The 27,060-nt window shown below is 36.9% G+C and overlaps 1 protein-coding gene across 1 annotated transcript in view; it reads left to right on the plus strand.

The window, feature by feature from the left end:
• The first annotated feature begins 232 nt into the window (after positions 1–232).
• Positions 233–27,060, plus strand: part of LOC145667034 (uncharacterized) — a 238,964-nt gene continuing 212,136 nt past the window's right edge. The window contains exon 1 of the mRNA XM_081734727.1: positions 233–402. Coding sequence (XP_081590853.1) covers positions 303–402 — 100 coding nt within the window. The 5' untranslated portion in view covers positions 233–302. The remainder of the gene's footprint in view (positions 403–27,060) is intronic.

The following is a 27,060-nucleotide window of genomic DNA, read 5'->3' on the forward strand; positions in this document are numbered from 1 at the left end:
ATGAAAGTTACAGGTTAAAATCCGAAGGACAAGAAGAATGAAAGGTACACGCGGATAAAGGAGGGGATAGCAGAAGTAGAAAAAGAAACTGTTAAGAAGGGCAGTGAAATGGTATGGGTCGCTGTGCTGCGAAGAGTATATGTATATATATATAAATAAAAGTGTGTTTCTTTTCCGTAAGAGCGCATGCGCAGCGCAAAGCACAGTATAGTAATCTTTTACCTGAAGGCATTCATGGTTAGTTACTTAAAAGGTGACCGTAAAACGATTTCTTAGTTTTGAACAGTTGAGTCTCTTGTACAATGCGGACCAAGTCGCCGTGGTGGTGTTCATCGACAATTACGTCTGTTCCCTCATCCTCGATGCTTTGGCGATTGTTGTGGCTGACCGTGTCACTGACAGGTAGGTGTTCTCTCTCACACACACACAACAATTGAAGCAACAATATCAGAACTTATATTATTGTTGATTCGCATTTCTGTGCGTGTGTTTCTTTGTTTGTTTTGTGTGTTTTCAGGAAGAAAAAAAAAGTTGGTGATTTTAATGAGTGGTTTGCAGTGCAACTTCTACACTTAAAACTTTGCGCCTAGACAACTAGTGCCTCGAACAGTGAATTTGAACAATAATGATGCTGCGGGATTATTACGAAATACATTATTGTTTTTTTCCTTATAATTGTGTGAATGTGTTGCAGATGATTATTTTTGTGAGCTCCGAGTGACATATTTAACATATGCGTTATGCTGTTTCTTAAATTTCATTTCTCCTTATGATTTGAGGTACTTCCAATTAGTGAAGTGGACAGCTAGAAGTGTCATTTTATACTGGATGTGCATAAGTATGTTCGCGGTGCACATCCCGTTTAATCATTATTTGATATTCAAGTCATACGTATTAAAAAATTAGAAAAATTAACACTAAATTTAAGAGATGTACTAGTATTCGAAACTAATCCCACGATTATTTTGAATCGGAAATATTCTAAAAAAAAAAAAAAAAAAAAAAAAAAAACTGTTTTTACTGCCATCTAGAGAATATTTTTAAAAACGAAAAAGAAGCTAATAAAGCGAATACTGAATCAATTCCTTATTTAATGCAGTAATTGTGGGACACTGTAGCTTCGTGGTTGAGCGCTCATCTCTAGTGTGTAAGGTTCCTGGTTCGACCTCCGCCAAGTACGTTTGTGGTGAACATCTTGTACGTAGTTTTTTTTTGGGGGGGGTACTCCCGTTCCCTCCTACATTCTCATTCCATCAATTATTCCATCCTCATTCATTTACCTTAATCATCTGCCTCCCTTAGCCTAAAGGACATAATTATAGAGCGTTAAACTGTAAGATTTCATTCCCTTTTTCCAATACAGTAATTTAATTCTCAAATAAATGTATAACCAATATTAAAGAAATTCAAAAACAATTTTTTGGAACCTTTGCAAGTTCCTATTTAGAAAAAAAAACGTTTGTTGATAAAGGCAACGTTTGTTGATAAGTCTTAAAATGTAGCGCAATTAATTAATTAATTTGGGCTTTCTCGTTGTAAACTATCCAATGTTGAAGTTTATAAAAAATCTATTAAAGTGAATATCAACTTTCGTCTATTACATAAAAGATATTCCGTAAACATTTTCATTCTAGATCGTTAATATTCGTAAATGATAGAACATTTGTAAAAGACAGTCCAAAACGAATTGAAACATCATCTATGGAGTAGGGAAAAGGCAAAGTAGGTCACATAATAGTAAGTACTAATCCCAAAATCCAGTATTTCGATTGGAAAAAGTAAAATTTTTGACTCTAGTATTGTGCTAACTCGCATATAGCAGACTGCTTGTGTTTATATTGCATGTGATAAGCGGGAACTTCTCTTTATCGAGGATATAAAGTTACAAAGTGTCTTTAATTAAAGATGGTGTACTAGAAAATCTCGAAATGAAATAAAATGAAATCTTTGTTTTACGTCCCACGGTTATGCTGGCTAGGCTAAAGGAGACGATGAGGATGAGGAATGAAATTGTGAAATGAAGAAAGTGAGAGGAAACGGAAGAACCCAGAGAAAACCCACGTACACGGTTGTCCACCACGAAGTTCACTTTGCGCGAGCTGGGATCGAACCAAGGACCCCATGCACCAGAGGTGAACGCTCTACCACTGAGTCACCGCGGCTCCTAGAAGATCTCGAGTCCTCTCTGTTGGTCTAATGGCTAATGCACGTGTCTCTGGTGCACTAGGTCCTGGGTTCAATTTCCAGGGGGAGAACATCAAAAATTCCTACATAGGATCAGATCTGATTTTAAATTTTATATCACGCTATATATGACCTCGTTTTGATAAAGGGCGTTTATTCAAATCAGTACATTAATAAGAATTTCCGGAAATAAAAATTATTGAAACTTGATTTCCCTGTTACCTCCTTTGATCTAAGCGAGACAGACAACAAAATGTGAATGATACTAGGAAAAAGATTGTGTACATGGTCGCGGGTTCAATTCCTCTCTTGGGGAGTCATAAAAGTTAATATCACAGTCATTCACATGTGTTAACCATCCGTCGCCTTTAGCCGAAAAGGCATAATCGTGGGATGTTGAACTGAAATATTTCATTTATTTTATTTTATTATTTATGTATTTATTTGGAAAAGTGATAGATTAAAAAAAACGTCGTACGAAAGACAAAAACTTCATGATAAACACTGACACATTGTCATCCATAAAATGGTATGACTCAGAATCAAACCAGGGATAGTTTGCATTATTCCGTCAGCTTAATATCTTTGTTTGAGCGGGAGGAAACCTTAAACATCAGTAAAAATGGATGATTCCATAGATCAAATATCCAGGTATTTTGAAACGGAATTCCAGATGCTACCAAACGAGAGATCATTCCTAGTGAAAGAAAGGAAGTTTTGGATTGATTCATTTTAAAGAATCACATCTATTTTTTTTTTCATGTATTTGGATCATTTTTTTTATTCTATTGCTGATTAGGGGTGGCGGTGGCTCAGTGGTAGAGCGTTCACCTCCGGTAAATGGGGTCCCTAGTTCGATCCCAGCTCGCGCCGTGTGGACTTTGTGGTGGAAAAACACCGTGCTCGTGGGTTTTCTCGGGGTTCTCCCGTTTCCTCCCACTTTCTTCATTCCACCATTTCATTCATTTCTCATAATCAACGTCTCCTTTAGCCTCAGCGGCATAACCGTGGGACATAAAACTTAAAGATTTCATTTTATTTTCTATTGCTGAGTACGACGTTCAGGTCTATTTTCTATTGGCTAAATAAAAAAAGTGATTGATGAAAATGCTATATAACCCACGGCCTTCGTGGGATTTGAACTTGCGACGGTCTTGTGATCGCCATCCCTACTGGATTGATGCACTTGAAGTTGTCTAGAAGTCGAATTTTTAATTCAGTGTCCAACTTGGAGCTCTGAGGGGCCGAGAAGGCTCAGTGGTAGAAGCTCACGTATGAGGTGTGTGGTTCTCGTTCGATTCTAGCCCGAGCCAAGTGGGATTTATAGTGGACAAACACCATGAGCGTGGTCTTTTCGAGGTCCTCCCGCTTTTGTCATTACACCATTATCACTCATCTCATTATCACGGTATCTCAACCTCGGTGCGTAACTATGAGATGTTAAACTTTTAAAATATATAGCTCCGAAACGCTTAAAAAGAGACAAATAAATAAATAAATAAGTTTTTGATCTAACTTGATTTGATTTTAGTTCAGTTTTGCGTCCGTTTCAGCAGCGAGACTATATGAGACGTTGACCTAAAGTTTAATGTGGAATTCGAACCACATGATCTCCGCCAGGAATCGAACCTGGCTCTCCCACACCAACGACGATACGCTGACCGCTTAGCCACGAGGGAACTCTTGAAATTGCTTACCAAGACAGTAAAAGTGTATCACTAAGTAATAATATCTTTTTCTGTTTTCTTTAAGAAACGAAAACTTTTGTTTTACGTTGCACGATTACCTGATTGCAAATACTGAAGTAGACTTAAATGAAACCTATGGCTTTACGTCCGACGGTTATGCCTTTTAGGTTAAGGGAGACGCATGGCTAATAATACTGAATGACAATGTAAGAGTTAGTGGTGTAAAAAAAGTGGGAAAACTCATTGTCCACGGGAACGATATTGTGCACCGCAAACTCACTTGTCCTGGTATCGAATTAGCGAACCCTAGCACCAGAGGTAAGACACTCTACCACTGAATCATCGTGTCCCCGAGAAAGCATTTAGAAGTACCAACATCTTTAAATACACCCGGAAATAAATTAGATTAGATTTGCCTAGGTGCAAAAGTATGAGACTTAAACTCAAGTAACAAAAATAAGTTTTGGAAATTTCTTTATTGTTGTATGAAGCAAATATAGAAGTTGCTTTCAACTTATTACGTCATAGTTTCAAAAATAGAAAACTTTCTAAATGAATTGTATAGGGATCCTTCTACATGTGAGTGAAAAGTGACTGAAATAATGATGTAAGAGTGAAATAACGCCTTCAGGTTAAGATCCTTTGGTTATGTTCTGTAGGATTAAACAGGAGTCGGAGGGAGGAAGAACTGATGAAAATAATACAGTAGAGAAAAACGAAAAAAAATACCTAGAAACTACACGAATGTGATTATGCCCATCTTAAGCTCTTATCTTTAACACCAAAGCATGATATTATAATGTGTACACCATGTACATATTGAGATTACAATGAATACTACTACCATGTTAATATCTGGGTGCAGGCCGGTAGCCAGCCCAAAAAGGTAGGGGGGTTCGACTGAAGTTAGGGGAGGCGATCCAACAATATTATAGTTCATCACCATATTATAGCTCATTTGCAAGGCAACAGTGAAAATTTTAGGGAGGCCAGCAAAAATTTACGGGGGGCTGGCCACCCCTAGACCCCTTGGATACGGGCCTGTCTGAGTGTTCTAGTCAATGGCAGGTTCTAAATTACTTACCCCTCATAGCACAAAATGCCCACGGAAATCTGACAGGTCTCACCGGTCCAGGGGCATTTAGACCCGAAGAGAAGCTATGAGAGATCAATGGTATGTGCTTGTGACAGTAGACATTTGAAGGATAATAGAAATATTCACAAAACTTTCGTAAATCTCATTACCTTCCATGGTAAAAAAAAAAAAAAAAAAAAAAAAAAAAAAAAGAGTGATAATAGAAATATCTAAGGGATTTCTCTTAGATTTCAGTGAGATGTGCCTGTTACGGGACACTATTTGGATATACAAAAGTTGTCGTGTACTTATCCCACAAAGAGACCAGAAATATCCCTCAGGAAGACCCGTTTTCAGGACACAAGGGGATACTCACTCTTAAAACTGTACGCACTATTTGCATCTCAATATTCCGCTTCCTTTGAGGTCCAAGGGACCTATCTATTCTATGTGGAAAGCTGACGTAGCTTAGTCAAACTACTTAGGAAGTTGAATATTGGGAAGATTACAAGTAAAGATTTTTCAAGTATAAGACAATCTGAGTTCCTATGATGTAAAGTAGCATTATATCTTTCACAATATCTTTCCTCCATTTAGTTAGTCACAAATTTTTGATATGCAGTTGTATTCTGTATCTATACTGAAAACAAATCAGTTTTTGAACATGATTTGGACATTTTATTATTATTATTATTATTATTATTATTTTTAAGAAACGACAATAGTTATTGTTTAACATGTCCTGAAGTGTTCTACCAGTGAACAAGATTCGAACAGTGTTAGCATTTATACAAATCGTTTCTGTGACCGTATACTCACTAGAAACATCAGAAGTTCAGGTATATTTTGAATACTCTTTGGTTCATTCATACTAATCACTGTTAAGAGGTATTGTAGACATTTTTGATCACTAATGGAACACTCCTTAACATTTTGGACATATTAAAAAGTCATTATGAAAAGTCGAAAACCTATAGTATGAGTGCTCGCTCGCAGAATAAAATGAAATCTTTGAGTTTAACGTCCCACGCATTTGCCCTTTAGCTAAGGGAAACGATGATTATGGCAATTGAATGATAATGTGGGAGGAAACGGAAGTACCCCGGGAAAACCCATGATGTCCACCAAGAAAATTACTTGGCCGAGATCGAACCAAGGACCCCACGTACCAGAAATAAGCGCTTTATCACTGAGCCACCGTGTTCCTCCCCCCAAGAGGTGAGAAACCAGTATAAAAATAAACACATGCTGGAATAAAGTGTGACTTTTAAATATTAAATAAGATTCTTGATAAAATAGAATTTACTTTGTCGTATGATACATTTTTGTGCCACTTTTTTAAGTGTGAGAAAAGGTAGAAGACAATTGTGTCTTGTCTCCTCTGAATTTAGTTTTTTCTATGTTATGGGAATTAACGTTCACTCATAGAAATGACTGTTGGACTTAAAAAAGAAAACATCGTCCGCTTTGCTTGCGTCACGTTTCTAAAACAAGTTGTGTTATACGAAAGGAGAAAATGTCCAGCGATTAACGTAAATGTGTTACACGATATCTACTCAGAGAATGTTGATACTATCAACAATGAACGTAAGATTAAGCACATGCTTTTGTCTATTAAGAAAAAAAAAAAAAAAAGATCTTCAGACGTCTTCTCAGACAATCTACATCTTCAACCAACTAAATCGTGTTTTTCTTTTTAAAATTTATATGTCGCAAATGACATTCCAAAATTTGATGACATTTTTTTTTTTTTATGTAATGCACACTGTTTGATTTTTCTCTCCTCTGGAGATAAAGTGTCTTTTCATTAGGAATATACACTATAGCAGACTTTCTTTCTAAGAGTAATAGCGAACACATATACCAGGGGCATCTGAAGAAAATTTTAAAGGGGGCATCTCTATAGTTGCTATATTAGGTGTGGTATTTCTGGAATTTAATATACATGTTTGCTATATTACGTATACATTTTCGTGCGCAAGGGAGGGGGCGTTCTCCACCCTGCCCCCTTCGGGCTTCCATGTTATATACGTATGATTCAATGACAGAGCGCTCACCTCTGGTGCGATTGAAACAGAGTGAATTTATAGTGGTATCATCCTGTTCTAGGGTTTTCCCGTCCTTCTTCCTTTCCCTTCCACATCCCCATCCCACCAATTCTTCCATCATCATTCACTTGCCTTAAGGGTCTTCACTTCAGCGAAACTAAACTACCGCTAATTTTTTAGTTTTTTTTTTTTTTTTTTTTTTTTTTGTAATATCTTCAAAACAAATAAATATATTCGAAAAAACAGAAACGTAGTGAACTAGGCAATACAATTTTACATGTGATACCTTTACCATAATTCACCTATTTGCTTTTGGTATGCCGCTATTTACAGAACCCGCAAAAAATGCTAAATCTATCTACAGCTGCAAATCGAAAGCAGATAGATGAGCTGTAATAACGGTATCGCATGCAAAATCGTATTGTCTAGTTCACTACGTTTCTGCTTTTCGAATATTTTTATTTTGTTTTAAAGATATTATAGAAAAACTCAAAAATTAGCGGTAGTTTAATTTCGTTGTAGTGAAGACTCTTAATCATCGTCTCACTTAGTCTAAAGGGCATAATCGTGGGACGTTAAACTGAAAATTTTCAGGTGAAATGGGTGACACGCATGCCTTTGAGGCATGAGGTTCTGAATTCGGTTCCCGGTGAGACGACACCCAATACAGTAAAGTGATTTATATCCCACTTGAAACTACAGGTCTCATCCTGTATACCTATATCCTGGTAAAGAATATAAATAACAGATCAATCTACTCAATATTTCGGCACATTTCTCAGATATAAAGTCTTTGGGTCGGTTAAAGGTCCCTCAGTTATGCCGCTAGACTAAAGGAGACGGTAATGATGAGAAATGAATGAAATAGTGCAATGAATAAAGTGGGAGGAAACGGGAGAACCCCGTGGAAACACACGAACACGGTATTTGTCCACCACAAAGCCTACTTGGCACGAGCTGGAATCGAACCAGGGACCATACACACTAGAGATCAACGCTCTACCACTGAGCCACCATGGCCGCTCTCAGCTATGGAATTCCTTATCATCCTCATCATTGATATTCTGAAATTTATAGCAAGTCATTTGCCACAACTGAGAAGCTTCCATGCTCCATGTCTTCTGCTAAGCTCTTTGTCTGATTTTTCTGTTTTAGATATTATCCATCATTTGTAGTCTTCTCCCCCTCCCTCCCTTTCATGCCACTGTACTCTCGGCCCACATGAACCATCTTAATTGTTGATTATTTTATTGATTTGAGTCTTGTGTTCCTTTTCGCCATCAAGATTGAATGTGGTATGAACCTATAGCTCCTCATGAAATCCGAACACCGTATTAGATTTCACCAGAAATCAAACCCTGGTCTTCCGTAATGAAGGCGGTATCGTTAAGCATTTAATCATGAATAGAGAGACCTAATTCAACTCTGAATTGTAGATCTGAGACTGTTTCAGTCATTATTTTTCTTATTTTACATCAACACTAGTGTTTTCCCATCAATTTTATAGCAGGTTGTAGTATTGTCCTTGCCATTTCTATATGTATATTAAATTTTCATGGAGTATAACACAAAATGGACATTTACTAATTAGGTAACGGAAGTACAGCTAATTTCCCCCCACCCTCTTCGCAAGGAATTATCAATTCGACACTGTCTTACACTACAAACAAACAGAAAATGAAACGCATAAATTTGCAATATTTCACACGCTGTGGAGCACAAACCAAGGAAACAATAGGAATGTCTTTTTAAAGTTCCATTCTTCTCAAATTAGCAATTGTTCAAATACAAAAGAAACCCGAATAAGTGATGCCTCTGTCTACCTGTTTGGAAAATCTTTATATGTTAGGTTCTGTGTATATCACAGTTTTCAGCGTGCTCATATTTACCTATGTAATGACAATTGATATGAAATGTATTCTGTCTTACGTTCTCACACTTAAACATCATTTTGGAGTCATAAAAATTATCATTCTGATGGAAATTAGGACGCTCTCAATTTTTAAAATGATCCTGCAAGATGTGATTCAAGGACGTAGAGTCGGTCCTCTAGAAAAGCACTTAAGTTCGTACAGTCGTGATCAACTGGTAGCTGTTGTATGTTAAAGTTTATCGTCCCTTTTCAGCAACGGGGTTATAGCATGTGTATGTTAAAAGTTAGTGTCCTTTTACAACAAAAGGCTGTAGGCAGTGTATGTTAAAATTTAGAGTCCCTTTTAAGCCTCGAGGCTATAGGCATGTGTAGGCAGTGTATGTTAAAATTTAGAGTCCCTTTTAAGCCTCGAGGCTATAGGCATGTGTATGTTAGAGTCCCTTTCAGCGACGGGGCTATAGGCATGTGTATGTTAAAGTTTAGAGTCCCTAGTGGCTAGCACATGTGGCCTTGGTGCATTTCATTCAGGGTTCGATTCCTGGTAAAAGACCACGAGAAAATTAATTTCATTAATCATTCGTCTCCTTCAGCCTAAAAGGCATAACCATTGCCTAAAGGGCATAAACCAAAAAAATATTATATTTTAAAAGGTAACCATTGTAGATATCAGAGATGCTTACAGATGGCTTTTAGGGTTCAGTTTACGCCAATGAGATTTATTGGGCTGAAATAATTTTTCATTGAAAATTGTAAGAACGAACTGGAGAGTGGTAGATTTGGGAGGAAAAAAGTATATTTGGGAGGCAGAATGGGGAATTAGGATAAGAAAGATAAATTTTGGGGGAGATTAGTAAATTTGATAGCAGAGTGGTAATTTTGGAGGAAAAGTATTGTGACTTTGGAGGTCAGAATAGTCAATTTGACGGGAAAGAATTGTAAGCTTGGGCGAGAATGGTAAATTTGGGGTGTAAAGTGATAAATTTGGAGGGAAAGAATTGTAGACTTTGGGAAGAATTGTAAATTTTGGGGGAGAATGGTAAGTTTGGAGATACAGTGGTAAATTTAGAGGGAAAGAATGGTAAAACTTAAGGATGAATGCTAAAGTTTGGGGGAGAATCGTAAATTTGGGGTAAAGTGGTAAATTTGGAAGGAAAGAATGGTAAACTTAGGGATGAATGGTAAATTTTGGGGGAAATAATAAATTTGGGGTAAAGTGGTAAATTTCGAGGAAAGGGATTGTAAACTTGAGATAGAATAGTAAATTTTGGGGGAATAGTAAATTTGGGGGCAAAGTGGTAAATTTAGAGAGAAAGAATGTTAGAACTGGAGGATGAATGGTAAATTTTGATTGCAAAATAGTAAATTTGGGGGTAAAATGGTAAATTTAGAGGAAAAGTATGATAAACTTGAGGAAGAATGGAAAATTTGGAGTAGAGTGGTAAATTTGAGGATAAAGTGGTAAATTTGGAGGGAAAGAATAGTAAAACTGGGAAGAATGGTAAATTTTGGGGGTAAAGTGGTAAATTTTAAGGTAAAGAATGGTAAAGTTGGGAAGAATAGTAAATTTGGGGTAAATGGCAAATTTGGAGGGCAAAAATGGTAAACTTCGGAAAGAATAGTAAATTTAGAGTATTGTGCCCAAACTCGGGAGAGGAATGGCTACCCCTGGTAGGTATTATGCCTCGATAAAGAACTTTCACAGTAAAAAGAAAAAAATTGGTTTGTGTTTCTTTAAGACTATTCGTAACTACAATTAATGTCTGTTAATACAATACATCCAGTCATTTACTTTGTGGATGTTAAAAAAAAATGCAAAGCGCAAAAAAAAAAAGTAGATTAGATGGTGAGATGCTTGCTGTTATTAAGTGAGACTGGGTTCGAATTTCAGTAAGGTATATTCCATTCTTATCTCGCTGTATCTTTCAGCCTAATTAGATAGTATTGTAAAGTGGTTTGCTAAATTAATGGTAGTCTTGACTTCTCAGCTGATCTAGTGCCTAACGCGAGCGATGAGAAAGCGAACGCGAGCGATTACCGGTGAGAAAGCCTTGAAATTTCTAACTAGTTACGATGGTCCGGATCCCACCTTAAACTTGAATTTGAGTTCAGCAGCCCTTTAGTACAGTGGCTAGGAGACGTGGATATATAACTTAACGTAGGATTCGATTAGATTATATTGGATCGTATTGGATTAGTTTTGGATTGGATTGAATTGATTGGATTCGATTCAATTGGATTGGGTTCGATTAGATTTGGATTGAATTCGATTGGATAGGGTTGCGATTGGATTGAATTCGATTGGATTGGATTCGATTTGAGCTTAGCATCCCCTTCGACAGCGAGGTTATGTCAGACGTGGACTTATAGCAGTGTGGAAATTGAAGCACTTCGAGGTAGGGAGGGGGAATTCGTATGTGCCTAAAATATACTTGTACCAGGAGAGTCCTCTTGCAGACTGTTAATTTCTCAACGCATCCCACAAGAAACTTTTACTAGCAGAAAAATACCCCTGTACAATATGAGGAAGAGTATGACTTTTCAGTTCACAATATTTTTCTCACATAGGACTTGAAAAATCAGTTTTTCTAATGTACATAGCGTATAAAGGTGCTCGGGTACCCTCTGTGAGAGCGTCTCCATAAAGTATGTTCATTATTGTAATTTGTGTGATCACTAAAGCGCCACGTTAAATTTAAGTAACAAGTATGCATAACTGCAATTATTATGAATATTTATTCAAAGTAGTTTACCTTTTAGTTCAAAAAAGTAGTATGATACACACTGAGAAAAATCTGTTCTCCGAACAGTGGTATATTGTACAAATATACAGAATCCTCTTGCTTACTATAGAAATCAGTACGGAGCATACGTTATTCGTATGATACATAGGCACTGCCCTTAGATGTTACATAATGCCGTTGCAGGATGTCTGATATCTAACAGTCTTCCTTATATTACATAGATATATGTATGTTACCTTCGTCAGCTATATGTTATGTACGTCCATTTGTATGTGGGATCCTGACCGCCTACATTGTTTCATATGAAAAGTACGTATAGATGGAACACTTACAGAAATTATTATAAAACATGTGTTTTCAGTTATACGTCTGCTGTACGTTAAGTCCAAAAACTACAGGAATTACGCATGTACCCTACGTTTTTAAGTATCACACCTACAATTTTTTTTTCTCAGTGCACAAAATGTAGAACAGATACTTGTTAAAAATGAGGTAGAAAGTTGAATAACACAAATAAGCAATTACTAATACAAGTATACATTTTCCGTAACTCGTAATTTGTCACCTTAAAACAAATCTGAAATCGGATTTCTCTCCTGCGGCCTTCAGAACTTTTTCATGGTAAATCATCCGTAGCGGAATGATGTCCATCCTTCAGACAAGAAATAACTACCTCGTCTACTTTTAGCTTGTCTACCGGTGGGTCATTAATATTGATGAACAAGATAGACAATGTTTGAACACTTAGTCTATTTCTAATATCAGTCAGAAGGTTTGATGTCATTACCATGTTTCTTCTCCTAGAAAGCACAGAGGGAGCGAGGTTCCGGGGAAGTGTTCAGAGGTGCCTGGAAATTTCCCCCTTTCCGCCCCCTTCTATTACCACACTGACCTATAGCTTAATGTGGGATCGGAACCACATAAGCTTCTGTCAAGAATCAAACCCGGGTCTCCAGCGCCAAACACGCGTATACCAACCATACAGCAGCGAGGAAGCTCTCCACCTTGTAAGTATAAGTCTGTGTCTGATATAAATAGCTTTGGTTCTGAAAAGGAACGCTAAACATTCAACAAACAAACACAAAAAAAAAAAAAATTAATGAATTTGAGAGATGTGACCTTAATAAAACGAATAAACGTTTCTGAATATTCTCCAAAGAAAATTACAAAGAAAAATATAAAACGATACATTTGTAAAATTACGGCCAAAGTACTGCCAATTCTGCTTACGCTCGTTAACTGTAAATTCTACGCTCTTTTTCCACGAATTTTAAAGTAATTATTGCGAGTTTACGCAATGCAAACATTTGAATTTTAATAGTTTACAGCTAATTTTCGGTTTAAAAAGATAGTCAACAGCTAATTTGACAGCACTGAAGCAATAAATTAAACCGTAAAAAAAAAAAAAAAGCGTGTGCGCTCACGGAAGCTTAGTTCTACAAAGCTTCAAACCGCTGAAGGTAGAATGCGTAAGAAAAATAGTCATGAATGTATAGTTACGTGTTTTTTAATATATTTTTTTTATTTGGTAATCAGGAAATATCATATCTGACTGACGTAAATTTTTTTCACGTTTTGTCTGCAACAATAAATGGAACAATTTAGAAAATATGAAATCGAAATTTATGGGTGTATGGAACAAAAGATAAACAATAAAGTAGAAATGAGGACTTTAGTAGCAATTTTTGAAAGCCGCCATATTAGATTTGATTCTAAATTCTCAAAGAAGAACTACAGGGCTTGTTGCTATTTTCTTATGCCATGTGTTCGCAGAAAGACATCATTGTAATTATATTTTGGGTTTATTTTTGATACATAACGAAATTACGAAGAAAAAAATTATGGCCATGACTGTATTTTTAAATAATCATAATTTCACCATGAACAAATAAAGGAAAATAATGCGTTTCTGAGAAATTATTCCTTTAGGAAATAATATGGATTCCGTTTAAGAAGTATAGCACCAAATCCAATATGGCTGCTTTTAATATGGCCCGCTAAGGTCATCATTGTGACATGCCAGTTCTATACTCATTCCTTTAGGCTTTCATTTCATATGTTCTACACAGTTAATATTCTATTTGCCTTTTTATCTAACCGTTTCAGATTAACTTTGCATTTTCAGTTCTTAAAGAAGGAAAAAGAAATATTTAATTAAACATTCTTGAGTGTCTATGGCTCCTTGATTTATACAGGGAATAATTAGATAAATTCAATTTGATAATTAAGAGTTTGACATTCTAAAAATAATACAAAATTTACCATTTTTCTTTTGGTTTTTTCTCCTAAGCGAAAGGAGATATTGAAATGTAACTTACCACAATCATAGATAATTTTATTCTACGACAGGAAATATGAACTTCAAGGATTTTTCAGTGTTACCATCCATGGAAATTACAGTGTTGCCGGAATAACATTTCTCGTAAGATCTAAGTTAGGGCAGCGACTAGAGGAACGAACTCAACTGCATTTGATTACATATCATGTTGTTTTGGTATCCTGTGAACTACTTTTTATATAATAGTTGTATTTAGTTTGTAATAAACAAAACAGTTTTAACATACAGTTATTAAAATTAAATAATAATGTTATTTAAAAAGAAGTTCACAGGATACCAAGACAACATGATATGCAATCAAATGCAGTTGAGTTCGTTCCTCTAGTCGCTGCCTTAATTTAGATTTTTTTGGGGGAAATGTTAATCTGGCAACACTGTAATTTCTATGGATGGCAACGCTGAAAATCCTTGAAGTTCATATTTTCTGTTGTAGGATAACATTATCTATGATTGTGGTAAGTTGCATTTAATTATCTTTTTTCACTTATGAAAAACAAGCAAAAGAAAAAATAGTAAATTTTCTCTTATTATTTAGAAGTCGGTCTCTTAAGACTATTCTACGAAACAAGGCTATTCCGAGAAAGTGAGAAAAATTTTGAGTTGATAGTAGGAAAAATTTGGGGTTCGAGACGAGGTGAAAAACCCTCATTTCTGGTCTCCTGGGCAGCACTAATTGCTAGATGTAAAAAAAAAATTAAAAAGAAATAAATAATATATGTATTATACTTCTCACCAAACTCCTTCATTATCCCGAAGTATCATTTAGCTGGATAAAAGCCATCCCGTCATCTCCCTTACTAATTATCATGAAATTAACATTCTATCAGCGCTTTTTTTTTTATAATTTATTTTTTATAATCACGTGAAACAACAATATCTACTCTAGTTCATCCCTAATTCTGTATAGAATACATGCTACGACCGTATGTATTTATTATAAGTTACGACATCATTAGCACAAACACAAATGCAATGCTGTTCATTATGATAGTAAAATTACGTTACATGAACCTTTGATTAAATAACGAAAGTACCTGCTGGTTCAGCGAAATGGGAATCGAACCTCTTACTCGTTACTAATTTATCGGTTCACAGCGCAATATGTCAATCATTTGTATTAATAACGTATTATCACGAACGGAGCAGGAAATACTAAATTGGATGAGCCCTATTAACAAAACTAGATATATCAATTTATTAACGAAGATGGATAGAGTAATTGTGATACATTACACGTCACTTTTAATTGTAGATGTTTTATTGTTTACTAAACTGACTGCATAATGAAAGTTATGCTACTGTTACACTATTTAACAAGTCAGTCGTACGCTGGTGGTTACATGCGCTGGCGCAAATCCCGGGGTGATGAGGGGGACAAGTCCCCCTCAATGTTGGAACTGGGGTGTCTGTCCCCCCCCCCCAATAATCCGATTTGAAATATGTTTTTTGGATACAAGTGTGATGATTTGTGTCCGACTGCCACATCATCTACAGCCCCTGATATACAACAGGTTCACCTATGAATTTAGATTCATCTACAGTAATATGAGTCTCACTTCCCCCCTTTCTAGAATAAGCCTCAAATCTGCTCACTTCCCCATGTTGAAGACAACTCTGCTCCTTTAATCTTCCACAGCATTATTTTGAACATCTCTAAAAAGAAAAGGGGGGAAGGTTTTACCCGTCTCCCCCAATGTGGAAGACAGATTTGCGCCGCTGGTTACATACATTGCTTTGCGGTCGTGAAGTTCTGGGTTTTTAGTAAAAGTATTAAGAATTAGATTTCTGGGTTTTCGGCATCTATGGCCATATTAGCCCGTCACTAGGATTAGGATTAGGGATTAGATTTTTGGGCTTTCGGCATCTATGGCCATATTAGCCCGTCACTAGGATTAGGATTAGGAATTAGATTTCTGGGCTTTCGGCATTTATGGCATGTTAGTCCGTCACTGGGATTAGGAATTAGATTTCTGGGCTTTCAGCATCTATGGCCATGTTAGCCCGTCACTAGGATTAGGATTAGGAATTAGATTTCTGGGCTTTCGACATCTATGGCCATATTAGCCCGTCACTAGGATTAGGATTAGATTTCTGGGCTTTCGACATCTATGGCCATGTTAGCCCGTCACTAGGATTAGGATTAGGAATTAGATTTCTGGGCTTTCGGCATACATTGCCATGTTAGCCCGTCACTAGGATTAGGATTAGGAATTAGATTTCTGGGCTTTCGGCATCTATGGCCATGTTAGCCCGTCCCTAGGATTAGGATTAGGAATTAGATTTCTGGGCTTTCGGCATCTATGGCCATGTTAGTCAGTCACTAGGATTAGGATTAGGAATTAGATTTCTGGGCTTTCAGCATCTATGGCCATGTTAGCCCTTCACTAGGATTAGGATTAGGAATTAGATTTCTGGGCTTTCAGCATCTATGGTCATGTTAGCCCTTCACTAGGATTAGGATTAGGAATTAGATTTCTGGGCTTTCAGCATCTATGGCCATGTTAGCCCTTCACTAGGATTAGGATTAGGAATTAGATTTCTGGGCTTTCAGCATCTATGGCCATGTTAGCCCTTCACTAGGATTAGGATTAGGAATTAGATTTCTGGGCTTTCAGCATCTATGGCCATGTTAGCCCTTCACTAGGAATAGGATTAGGAATTAGATTTCTGGGCTTTCAGCATCTATGGCCATGTTAGCCCTTCACTAGGATTAGGATTAGGAATTAGATTTCTGGGCTTTCAGCATCTATGGCCATGTTAGCCCTTCACTAGGAATAGGATTAGGAATTAGATTTCTGGGCTTTCAGCATCTATGGCCATGTTAGCCCTTCACTAGGAATAGGATTAGGAATTAGATTTCTGGGCTTTCAGCATCTATGGCCATGTTAGCCCTTCACTAGGATTAGGATTAGGAATTAGATTTCTGGGCTTTCAGCATCTATGGCCATGTTAGCCCTTCACTAGGATTAGGATTAGGAATTAGATTTCTGGGCTTTCAGCATCTATGGCCATGTTAGCCCTTCACTAGGAATAGGATTAGGAATTAGATTTCTGGGCTTTCAGCATCTATGGCCATGTTAGCCCTTCACTAGGATTAGGATTAGGAATTAGATTTCTGGGCTTTCAGCATCTATGGCCATGTTAGCCCTTCACTAGGATTAGGATTAGGAATTAGATTTCTGGGCTTTCAGCATCTATGGCCATGTTAGCCCTTCACTAGGATTAGGATTAGGAATTAGATTTCTGGGCTTTCAGCATCTATGGCCCTGTTAGCCCTTCACTAGGAATAGGATTAGGAATTAGATTTCTGGGCTTTCAGCATCTATGGCCATGTTAGCCCTTCACTAGGAATAGGATTAGGAATTAGATTTCTGGGCTTTCAGCATCTATGGCCATGTTAGCCCTTCACTAGGATTAGGATTAGGAATTAGATTTCTGGGCTTTCAGCATCTATGGCCATGTTAGCCCTTCACTAGGATTAGGATTAGGAATTAGATTTCTGGGCTTTCAGCATCTATGGCCATGTTAGCCCTTCACTAGGAATAGGATTAGGAATTAGATTTCTGGGCTTTCAGCATCTATGGCCATGTTAGCCCTTCACTAGGAATAGGATTAGGAATTAGATTTCTGGGCTTTCAGCATCTATGGCCATGTTAGCCCTTCACTAGGATTAGGATTAGGAATTAGATTTCTGGGCTTTCAGCATCTATGGCCATGTTAGCCCTTCACTAGGAATAGGATTAGGAATTAGATTTCTGGGCTTTCAGCATCTATGGCCATGTTAGCCCTTCACTAGGAATAGGATTAGGAATTAGATTTCTGGGCTTTCAGCATCTATGGCCATGTTAGCCCGTCACGTTTTGATTGATGACGATCACACTATCCGAGGAAAGGGAAGGAACCAAGCGCCCTGGGACTTGTATGTTAGGCACTATCCCGACATTTACCTGGTGTGAATGAGGTAAACCCAGGAGAACCTCAGTCAGGATGACTGACCTGAAAAAAAAATTTCCACATAATATAATCACCGGGAATCGAACCAAAGACAAGAACGTTAGCGACTACGCTACGTGGGACCACAGTTCTGGATCACTTTAGTTGATGGTTTTCCTGATTGAGATCTTACCAGGTTTCTCTTATGTTCTACGGGGAGAATGTCAGAATGGTATATTTTTAAGTATAGATCCTGATCTACTTTCTTTGTTGTTCATTGTTGAGTGTTTCCAACGTAAAAGTAACTTTCCTAGTCCAATGGATAGCGCGTCTGCTTTAAGTTCACAAATTTCGGGTTAAGTTTCAGGTGGGGGAACATCGAACACACTACAGTGGTTCATCTTTTACTTTAACTCCTAGCAACGTCATATATAGCCTCGCTCCTTACGTAAATACGAATCAATTAATCAAATGTACGAGGGTATTTCGAAAAGTTTCCCGCCTGATATTAAAATATCACCCCATTGATAATAAGCCGATTCTGACATACAATGCCATCTATGGAAGAAATAATATATGAGTATCAACCTGTCTAGCTACGTCAGTTTGTTGGAGCCAGTCACTTGATTCAAGACATTGTTTCAATCCACATGGCTATTATTGGCAAGACTGAGGTGCAAAGTCTGAACTATGTGGTGGGTGCTGAAACCTCTCGGAGCTACAGTTTTCTACTGTAACCTTGGCAACAACAATCAGGAGGACTGTACCATTGCCATGTTGTCATGTCAGTTAGTACACAGCGACTGATTCAAATGGCTGCATCCAACGAACTATCACAGCTAGATAGTTGAAAATAATATATTTTCCTCCTATAGATGGCACTATATGCCATGAATATTATGACGCAATATTTCAAGGTCGAACCGGAAATTTTCTGAAATACCCTCGTAATCTTCGTTGATTTATTTTATTTGTGTTCACGTATTTTATGAATCTATGTAGAACAAAGCCTACAGTTTGAAATGTAGAATCAAATCACCAAAGGCACGCGCTCTACCCACTAGACTAGGAAGTACAGAGGACTGGACGTATGATAAATGAAACAAGTGGCAGCGTCACGTGTACACCACGTGAAAGGATTTGGTTTGTGTATCGTCTTATATTCACACTTTATATTGGAACCAGGAGTTGTGGTAGATAGCTCCTGTTTTGATAGAGAGACTAGAGTAAAAATTAAATATATTCTTGGGACGCTTAACTGATTACAGAAAACCGGTTCTCGCTATCTATTACTGTGTTTACTCTATAACGATCAATATTAAAACCGGAACTAGCTGTTTCTTCCGGTTTGTATAGAGGGTTAAGAGAGAAAATACTAGCTATTCTTAGAACGCTAAATCGATTTCCTCCCTCCGTAGAAAAAGTGATTGTAGCTATTTCTTACCGATTATGCTCTATATAGATCAATATTAAAACCGGAAGTTGTATTCGATTTTTCACTTCCGGTTTTAGAAGAGGGTTAGATATGGAGATGAAAATGTATTCTTGGGAAGCTTAATCGGTTGAGACCACTTCTATACGGTGAAAAAAATAGTAATAGTTCGTATCCTACTTTAAACCAAACGTTTAATCATCAACAGTCCAGAAAGGAGCGTTAAGTTTTAATGAATTCAATCAATCAATCAACATTAACCGTACCATAAGTTGATTTATTGATTTGTATTTAGAATTTTTGTCAGTAATGATGCTATATACAGTTTTACGGGATTTGAACAATTGAAGTTGTTCAATGTTCGTTCACCGGGGACTGAACGCGAGACCTTATGCTGTGGTGAATGTAAAAAATGAGGATTACGTGCGTAAATTCTGTAGTTTTTGGACTTAACGCACAATCCTATGTAACATCCTACAACAAACGTATACTAATTGAAAAACGTATGTTTTATACTTACTTTTCGTAAAAGTGTTCCGAATAAACCTACTTTCCGTACTAACAAAAGAACTGTATATAGGCGGTCAGGATCTCACATACAGATGGACGTATATAACATATAGCTCATGTATGTAATATACGGAAGACTTTTAGATGTCAGACATCCTACAATGGCATGATGTAACATCTAAGCGGATGAAAAGGCAGTGCGTATGTGGCATATGGACAACGTACGCTCCGTACAGATTTCCGTAGTAAACATATAAGTTCCATATATTTGTATAATATACCGTTGTTCGGACAACGATTTTTTAGTGCACTAGAGGCACTGGAGCTAGGCACTAGATTAACTGTCGTAAGTTAAGAACCTAACTTACTATTATTATCAAACCCACGAGTGACCCATTGATATTTTGCATGCTTTTAGTACGAGTGATTCTTGGTTCGATATCTGGTTAGTACGTTTGACTTGGATTCTGAAAAAGAGGGCCGCGGTGGCTCAGTGGTAGAGCGTTCACCTCTGGTGCTTGGGGTCCCGCGTTTGATCCCAGCCTCCGCCAAGTGAACTTTGTGGTGGACAAACACCGTGTGCGTGGGTTTTCTTGGGGTTCTCCCGTTTCCTCCCACTTTCTTCATTCTACCATTTCATTCATTACTCATCATCACCATCTCCTTTAGCCTAACCGGCATAACATGGGACGTAAAACTCAAAGATTTCATTTTTTGGATTCTAAAAATATCTCATAAATAGTATATATTGAAACAGGACATCCACTTTTAAAGAAACAAACAATTTAATAATGATATTGACTGCAGGAGAAAATATATTCTTTATTCTTCTCAATGAAATTGTATGTACTCAGTATACATATGGAAAAAAAACAAACACACATACATACATGTGAGGTAATTGTCTGGTTAGTCGAATTGTGGAGTTGTTTAATGCACAGCGTGGTAGTTCATAAAACGAGGTAGTCGATTCTTGGATGAATCAGAGCGTAGTGCTCCAACACACATTAAACGCTTGTGTGCTAGTTTCTGGCGTTCGTCACACCAGAAATCCGTGAACCACCTTCACACTTCCAGCAGGCCAATCTTCTGAAATTAACTTCAGAGTATTTGTTACTTAACCAACAGCAAATATAGCATTTTGTTTACGGAGAAATAAAAAGAATGTCATGTTATCTTAAATTTTATTTTCCGAAAAAGAAATAGTTTGGCTCTGATTCTGAAGAATTCGATTCCCACTTTCGTTCTAGATTCCTATAATACGTCCACGTCATTTGGATGTCCTACAGGTTCCATATTTGTCCTGGGACAATATTTGGACAGATTGGCAGAATAAAATTTATGGATAATGAAAATATCGACGGAACTTCCCCTGGATTCCAATGGAACAATATTTTGGTTATCAGGTCGTCCTGTGATTATCGTGTGAAGGTCTCTGAAATGTTCCACAGGTATTCCGCAGGGAGTCCCGTTTCCAGGACATAAGTGAACATCTGAATTTGCACAGGATAATCGACGGGACGTCAACTGGTGAAAATATTATGCCCCATGGATATCCCGATTACGGTAACTTTCGAAACAAGACTTGAAGCTGTATCGTCTCAAAGAAAAAAAGAAAAGAAAAGAAAAAAGAAAAAGAAAGAAAAGAAAAAGAAAGAAAAGAAAAAGAAAAGATATCGTGAAAGCGATCTCTCGCGAAACTGTATCTATCTGTTTTTACTCGGAGAGCTCAATTTTGTCTCGTGGGCACCTCGAATCCCGCGAAATCCCTAGATTGAAGCCTAATGGACATCCAAAAGGCAGTTTGGTGCTATTTTGGGTGTACTGAATATATATATATATATATATATATATATATATATATATATATATATATATATATATATATATATATATATATATATATACTTTCTTTTAGTTTTACGACCAACAGTTATGCCCCATAAGCTGAAGGTCACGAATGATTAATAGAAGTGAAATGTTTCAGCTTAACGTCCTACGATTACGACCTTTAGGCTAAGAGATACGGATGATCAGTGGCGTATTTAGGATTTTGTTTCGGGGAGAGTATGCACAACATGTGCATAAGCTCTTATATTTTTTTTTCTTTTGGGTGCTGACAAATTATAATTAAGTTATGTATATATCAAATTTATTTCGGGGAGGGGCTTGAACCCGATAGCCACCTCCCCTAAATACGCCACTGCGGATGATTAAAGAAAGGGAATGATGATGGAAAAAATGGTGGAATTAGAATGTGAGAGGAAACGGAGTAGCCTGAGAAAATCCACAGACATGGTGTTGTCCACCACAAATTTAATTGACTGGGGATCGAACCAAGGACCCCACACAGCAAAAGTAAGCACTTTATCACTGAGCCACCTTGGCCTCCGATTAGTGGAAGTGAGTGACTGTGGAAGGAACAAATGAATGAGAATATACAACGAGGAAACGGGAAAACACCGAGAAAACCCACATACAAGATGTTGTGAATCACAAATTCACATGATTCGGAGGGAATGGGGCACAATGGATCAGTGTTAAAGGGTTCACCTCTGGTGATTGGGATCCCTGGTTCGATCCCAGATCACGCCAACGAGCTTTGTGGTAGACAAACACCGTGTTCATCGGTTTCCTCCGGGCTTTCCCATTTCCTCCTACTTTATTCATTCCACCATTTCATTCATTTCTCATCAGCATCTTCTTCTTTAGCCTAGCCGGCATAATCGTGAGACGTAAAAATGAAGGATTTTTTTTTTAATTTTGACATGGTCTGGAATTAAACCAGGGACATTTCGCGCTAGAGAAGTAAGCGATCTATCACTATGTCAGCGTGCTCCTTATAAATTAAGTATGTTATATGTATTTTCAGTTCTAAAGTTTGGCGATACACCTCATTGGGCTTTTCGACACGCCAGTTGGGAGAAAACTGCATTGAAAAAAAACAAACATATTTCTAACATTCCCCAATGCGAAGCTGGGAGTAACAATCATGGAAAAGTATTGTAATATAAACTTTCATGGAAGAAACTTGATTTGTAAATAAGTGCTAATGAAAGTTCATACTCTCACCTGTATATAGGCTACATATAACAACTTTTTAATGGGTGTAGCCGTGGTAGGTTGAAGTACCTTAGACTAAGTTCTCAATATTACTTGTAGCCTGCAGACTGAAATGCGTTTGCCAATAACGTTATGCTGAAGAAGATGAAATAAGTAACACTTTATGAACATATGTAACAACATGTACATGTATAATACATATGTTATGTTTTTGTTTTTTTTTTAAGAGAGTCGACAGTCACGCTACCAGAACTTCATTTGTCTTTTAATATATTTGAGTGAATTTGCGTGCGTAGCCATTGTTACAAGAACGCGGAAGGTGGATTACAATATGGCGCCCTTAGGTGGGTCATAAACACATAGTTTACGCAATCAAAGAGGAGCGGAGGGGGATGATAAACATATTGGATAATATGGCTCTAATATGTGTACAAAGTACTCTTAATTGCCCATTTCACTTAAGAATAAGAAAGTAATCTTCAAGAAACTGTACAATATTTAGAATAACAACAAAAAAATGTAAAACGTTGTCATAACATTCATATTAGAGTTATTTTATAGTCACAAACTATAGCAAATATATATGAGCAAACATAACTCTCCTTACGGTATGTTCACTTCTCAAAAATCTTACGAGTTTGTAATATCCACACGCAAAAGGCAAGTGAAATTTGTGATGGACAATTACCATGTGCGTGGGTTTTCTCAGGGTTCTCTCGTTTCCTCTCACTTTCTTCATTCCATCCCATCATCACTGTCTCCTTTAGCCTCGGTGCATAACTATGGAACTTCAATTAAAAAAAAAAAAAAAGTACCCATATGAAGCATTTATTTCACATGATCAAATTACTTCATACAATACCTTTATAATGCTCGCGACGAACATTTAATTATTGTGTACAAGTTTATCTTATTAAGTAATAAGTAACAGCCACATGAAATATTACTGTATTCAAAGTTATGTTATACTATGGGTTTGTTATGTTTACTTGGGACACTTATTTTATTCAACTTAGTTTCATACAATTGGTTTGTAGTGCTCCAATGTAACATTTAATTTATACATAAAATTTATCTTATACAGTGGGTTTGTAATACCGACACGGATAATTTATTTCACACATCAAGTCTATCTTATTCAGATTATACAGTATCGAGTTTGTTATACAGATCTGTACAATAGATTTGTTATCTACACATGCGACTTCATCTTACAAAATAGATTTGAAATGCCTATAATATCTTACTTCATACAAGTATATCTTACAGCGATTTGCAATGCCCATATGAGATAATACAAGTTTATCTTACAGGGGTTTGCAATATCCACATAAGATCTTATTCCATACCAATTTACTTTAAAGGCGTTTTTAATGCCCACATGAGATTTGCTTGAGACAACTTTATCTTACAGAGGCTTGTAACGCCAATATGAAACTTTACTTCATACAAGTTTAAGTTACACTGGTTTGTAATACCCACATGAAACCGTCCTTCATAAAAGTTTATCATACACAGATTTGTATATCATAATACCCATATAAGATCTAACTTGATACAAGTGTGTTTTACGGGTGTTTGCAATGCCCATATGAGATCTTACTCCATATCAATTAATTTTAAAGGCGTTTCTAATGCCCATATCAGATCTTACTTGATACAAGGTTTTCTTGCAAGGGTTTGTAACGCCAACATGAGATCTTATTTCATACAAGTTTATCTTACACTGGTTTCTAATACCCACATAAGATCTTACTTAATGCAAGTTTATCTTACAGGGATTTTTAATACCCTTATAAGATCTTACTTCAAACAAGTTTATCTTAACGAGATTTGTAATGCCCACATGAAATCTTACATCGTACAAGTTTATCTTACGGGCTTTGTAATGACACACGAATCTTATTTCAAACAAGTTTAACTTAACGAGATTTGTAATGCTCGCATGAAATCTTACTCGATACAAGTTTCTTTTACAGGGGTTTGTAATACCCATATGAGATCTTATTTCATACAAGTTTATCTTATGGGGTTTGTAATGCCAACATGAGATCTTACTCATATTAGTTTATCTTACAAGGATTCACAAATACCCACGTGCGACATTTATTTTATACAACAAGTCGTCTTATCATAAAAGGGATACATAATCATCGTATAGAACAGGAGTTTCAAACACGTCGACCGGCAATTCTTAAGAGGTAGCCTGCGGTGGTCCGCTATTGCTTTATGGTTCCTTCTAGCTGGCTGCTAACTAGAGAAGTAACCAATGATTTCTAAAATGAAAAGTAGTTCTCAGATCTAAAAGGTTGGGTACTTCCAAAAATGTAGCGGGGGACTGAAGTTAGGGGGTGTGATCCAACCATATTACAGTTCATTTGCAAGTCTACCGTGAAATTTTAGGGGGGAAGCAAAAATTTAGGGGGGGGGGCTGGCCTGCTGGTGCATATAATATTTACTTTATTTCAGAATGATGTTGGTATGTCAGACAGCTTTTGTGGACTTCTTGTGGTGTGACAGAGTTTTGATTACTTTTAGATAAAATTAAGTGGTATAATTTTAACACACACACACAAAAAAGCATCAGGGCAGAAAATTTTATACCTAAATTTACAAAAAAGGATTAGAAAATTTACGAGAATCGTGACTAGACGAAACGAGAAAACTTTATTTCTCACTTTGTCTTGTCTCGTAGTGAAAGCCTGCTAAGAGAAAGTTACTGATCAATAGCGTTAATCGTTTAATCAACAGCTAGAATAATACAAAACAAAGTTTTAGGAAAGAACTAGCAACAGTCGTGATTCAATTTGCTTGCAAAATCTACCAATGGACATTTTTTGCTTCTTGTAAATTTAGTTCATTAACACTCTTCAAATTTTTACAGTAAAATTGAGAAATGATGAGTATGGGCACAGGTGTCACAAAACTGAATAATAATAATAATTTTATAAAAGATTAATATAGTATGTTCTCACTCTTATTGTAGATACTATTACGAAAGGTCGCTCTTATTTCATAACAATGCATAAGCGAAAGGAATCAATGAATAAATTTGAGCAGCACCATTTGTTTATTGGCCCACATGCAATAACTACAAAAGAAGGTGGGTTGCATAGTGCTTAGGCGGAGCCACGATTGCATTGATGCTCGCGTTTGTTCTTCTGAATAATGATGAGGACGATCATTTTTCCCTTTCCCCTCCCGGAAAATTTATTCTGTCCTCTTGACCTGTGATCTTTGATGACCTCTCTATGCTTGCAAAACATAAACACACCTTAAAATGCAGCTGCGATAAAAAAAAAAAACTGATCAATGTGTGGGCTACATGCAGAAAAGACCTACATACGTGTTTTAGGCAAGCTAATTTCTCTATATATGAAATTCTCTTGATTTTTATCATAGGAGATTCTATTTCATTTGAGAAAAGTGTGCTCCATGACTTATAATCTATGTTTATTACCTGTGGATTCCAAGTTCTCAGAAGGGGAGCACTGTGCCTCAGTGGCAAAGCACTTACTTCTGATGCGTAAGGTCCATGGTTCGATCTATAGCCAATTAAGTTTATTGCAGACAACATCGTCTCCGTGGGTTTTCCCAGGGTACTCTCGTTTCCTCCCACTTTCTCATTCCACCAAATCTTCCATCATTATTCACTTGTTTTAATCATTGTTTCCCTTAGCCCAAAGGGCATAATCGTGGGACGTTAAACTGAAAGATTTCCTTTCACTTGTCCCAAGTCCTTACATCAAAGACAGAGTTGTCTACGAAATGAGACGAGACGAGAAGTAAAGTTATTTCGTCATCTCGTCTCGTAAAATGTTGTATTAGTCTCGTCTCGTTTCGTCTCGATCCTCAAAAGAATTCTTTCCCATCTCATCAGTGGCGGATCTAGAAGGTAAAAACGGCGGAGGTGGGAGCAGCCAAAACCCAGACTATGATACGTATACCCTGAGTGTACTAAAAACTTTCAAAAAAAAAATACATAAATTATTTTTGTCACTCAAAAAACTAGTTGCTTAGTCCCCCCCCCCCGGACAGGTTACATCCGCAACTGCATCTCATCCCGATTCTCGGAAAGTTTCTTTTCCACTGTCTCGATTTCTAAATTTATGTACAAAATTTATTCCCGGATTTTTTCTTAATTTCACCTAGGTATTATCAAAGTCCTCCATCAC

This window comes from Thermobia domestica, chromosome 12, assembly GCF_964235325.1.
Source record: "Thermobia domestica chromosome 12, izTheDome1.hap1.1, whole genome shotgun sequence".
Classification (NCBI taxonomy): Eukaryota; Metazoa; Arthropoda; class Insecta; order Zygentoma; family Lepismatidae; genus Thermobia; species Thermobia domestica.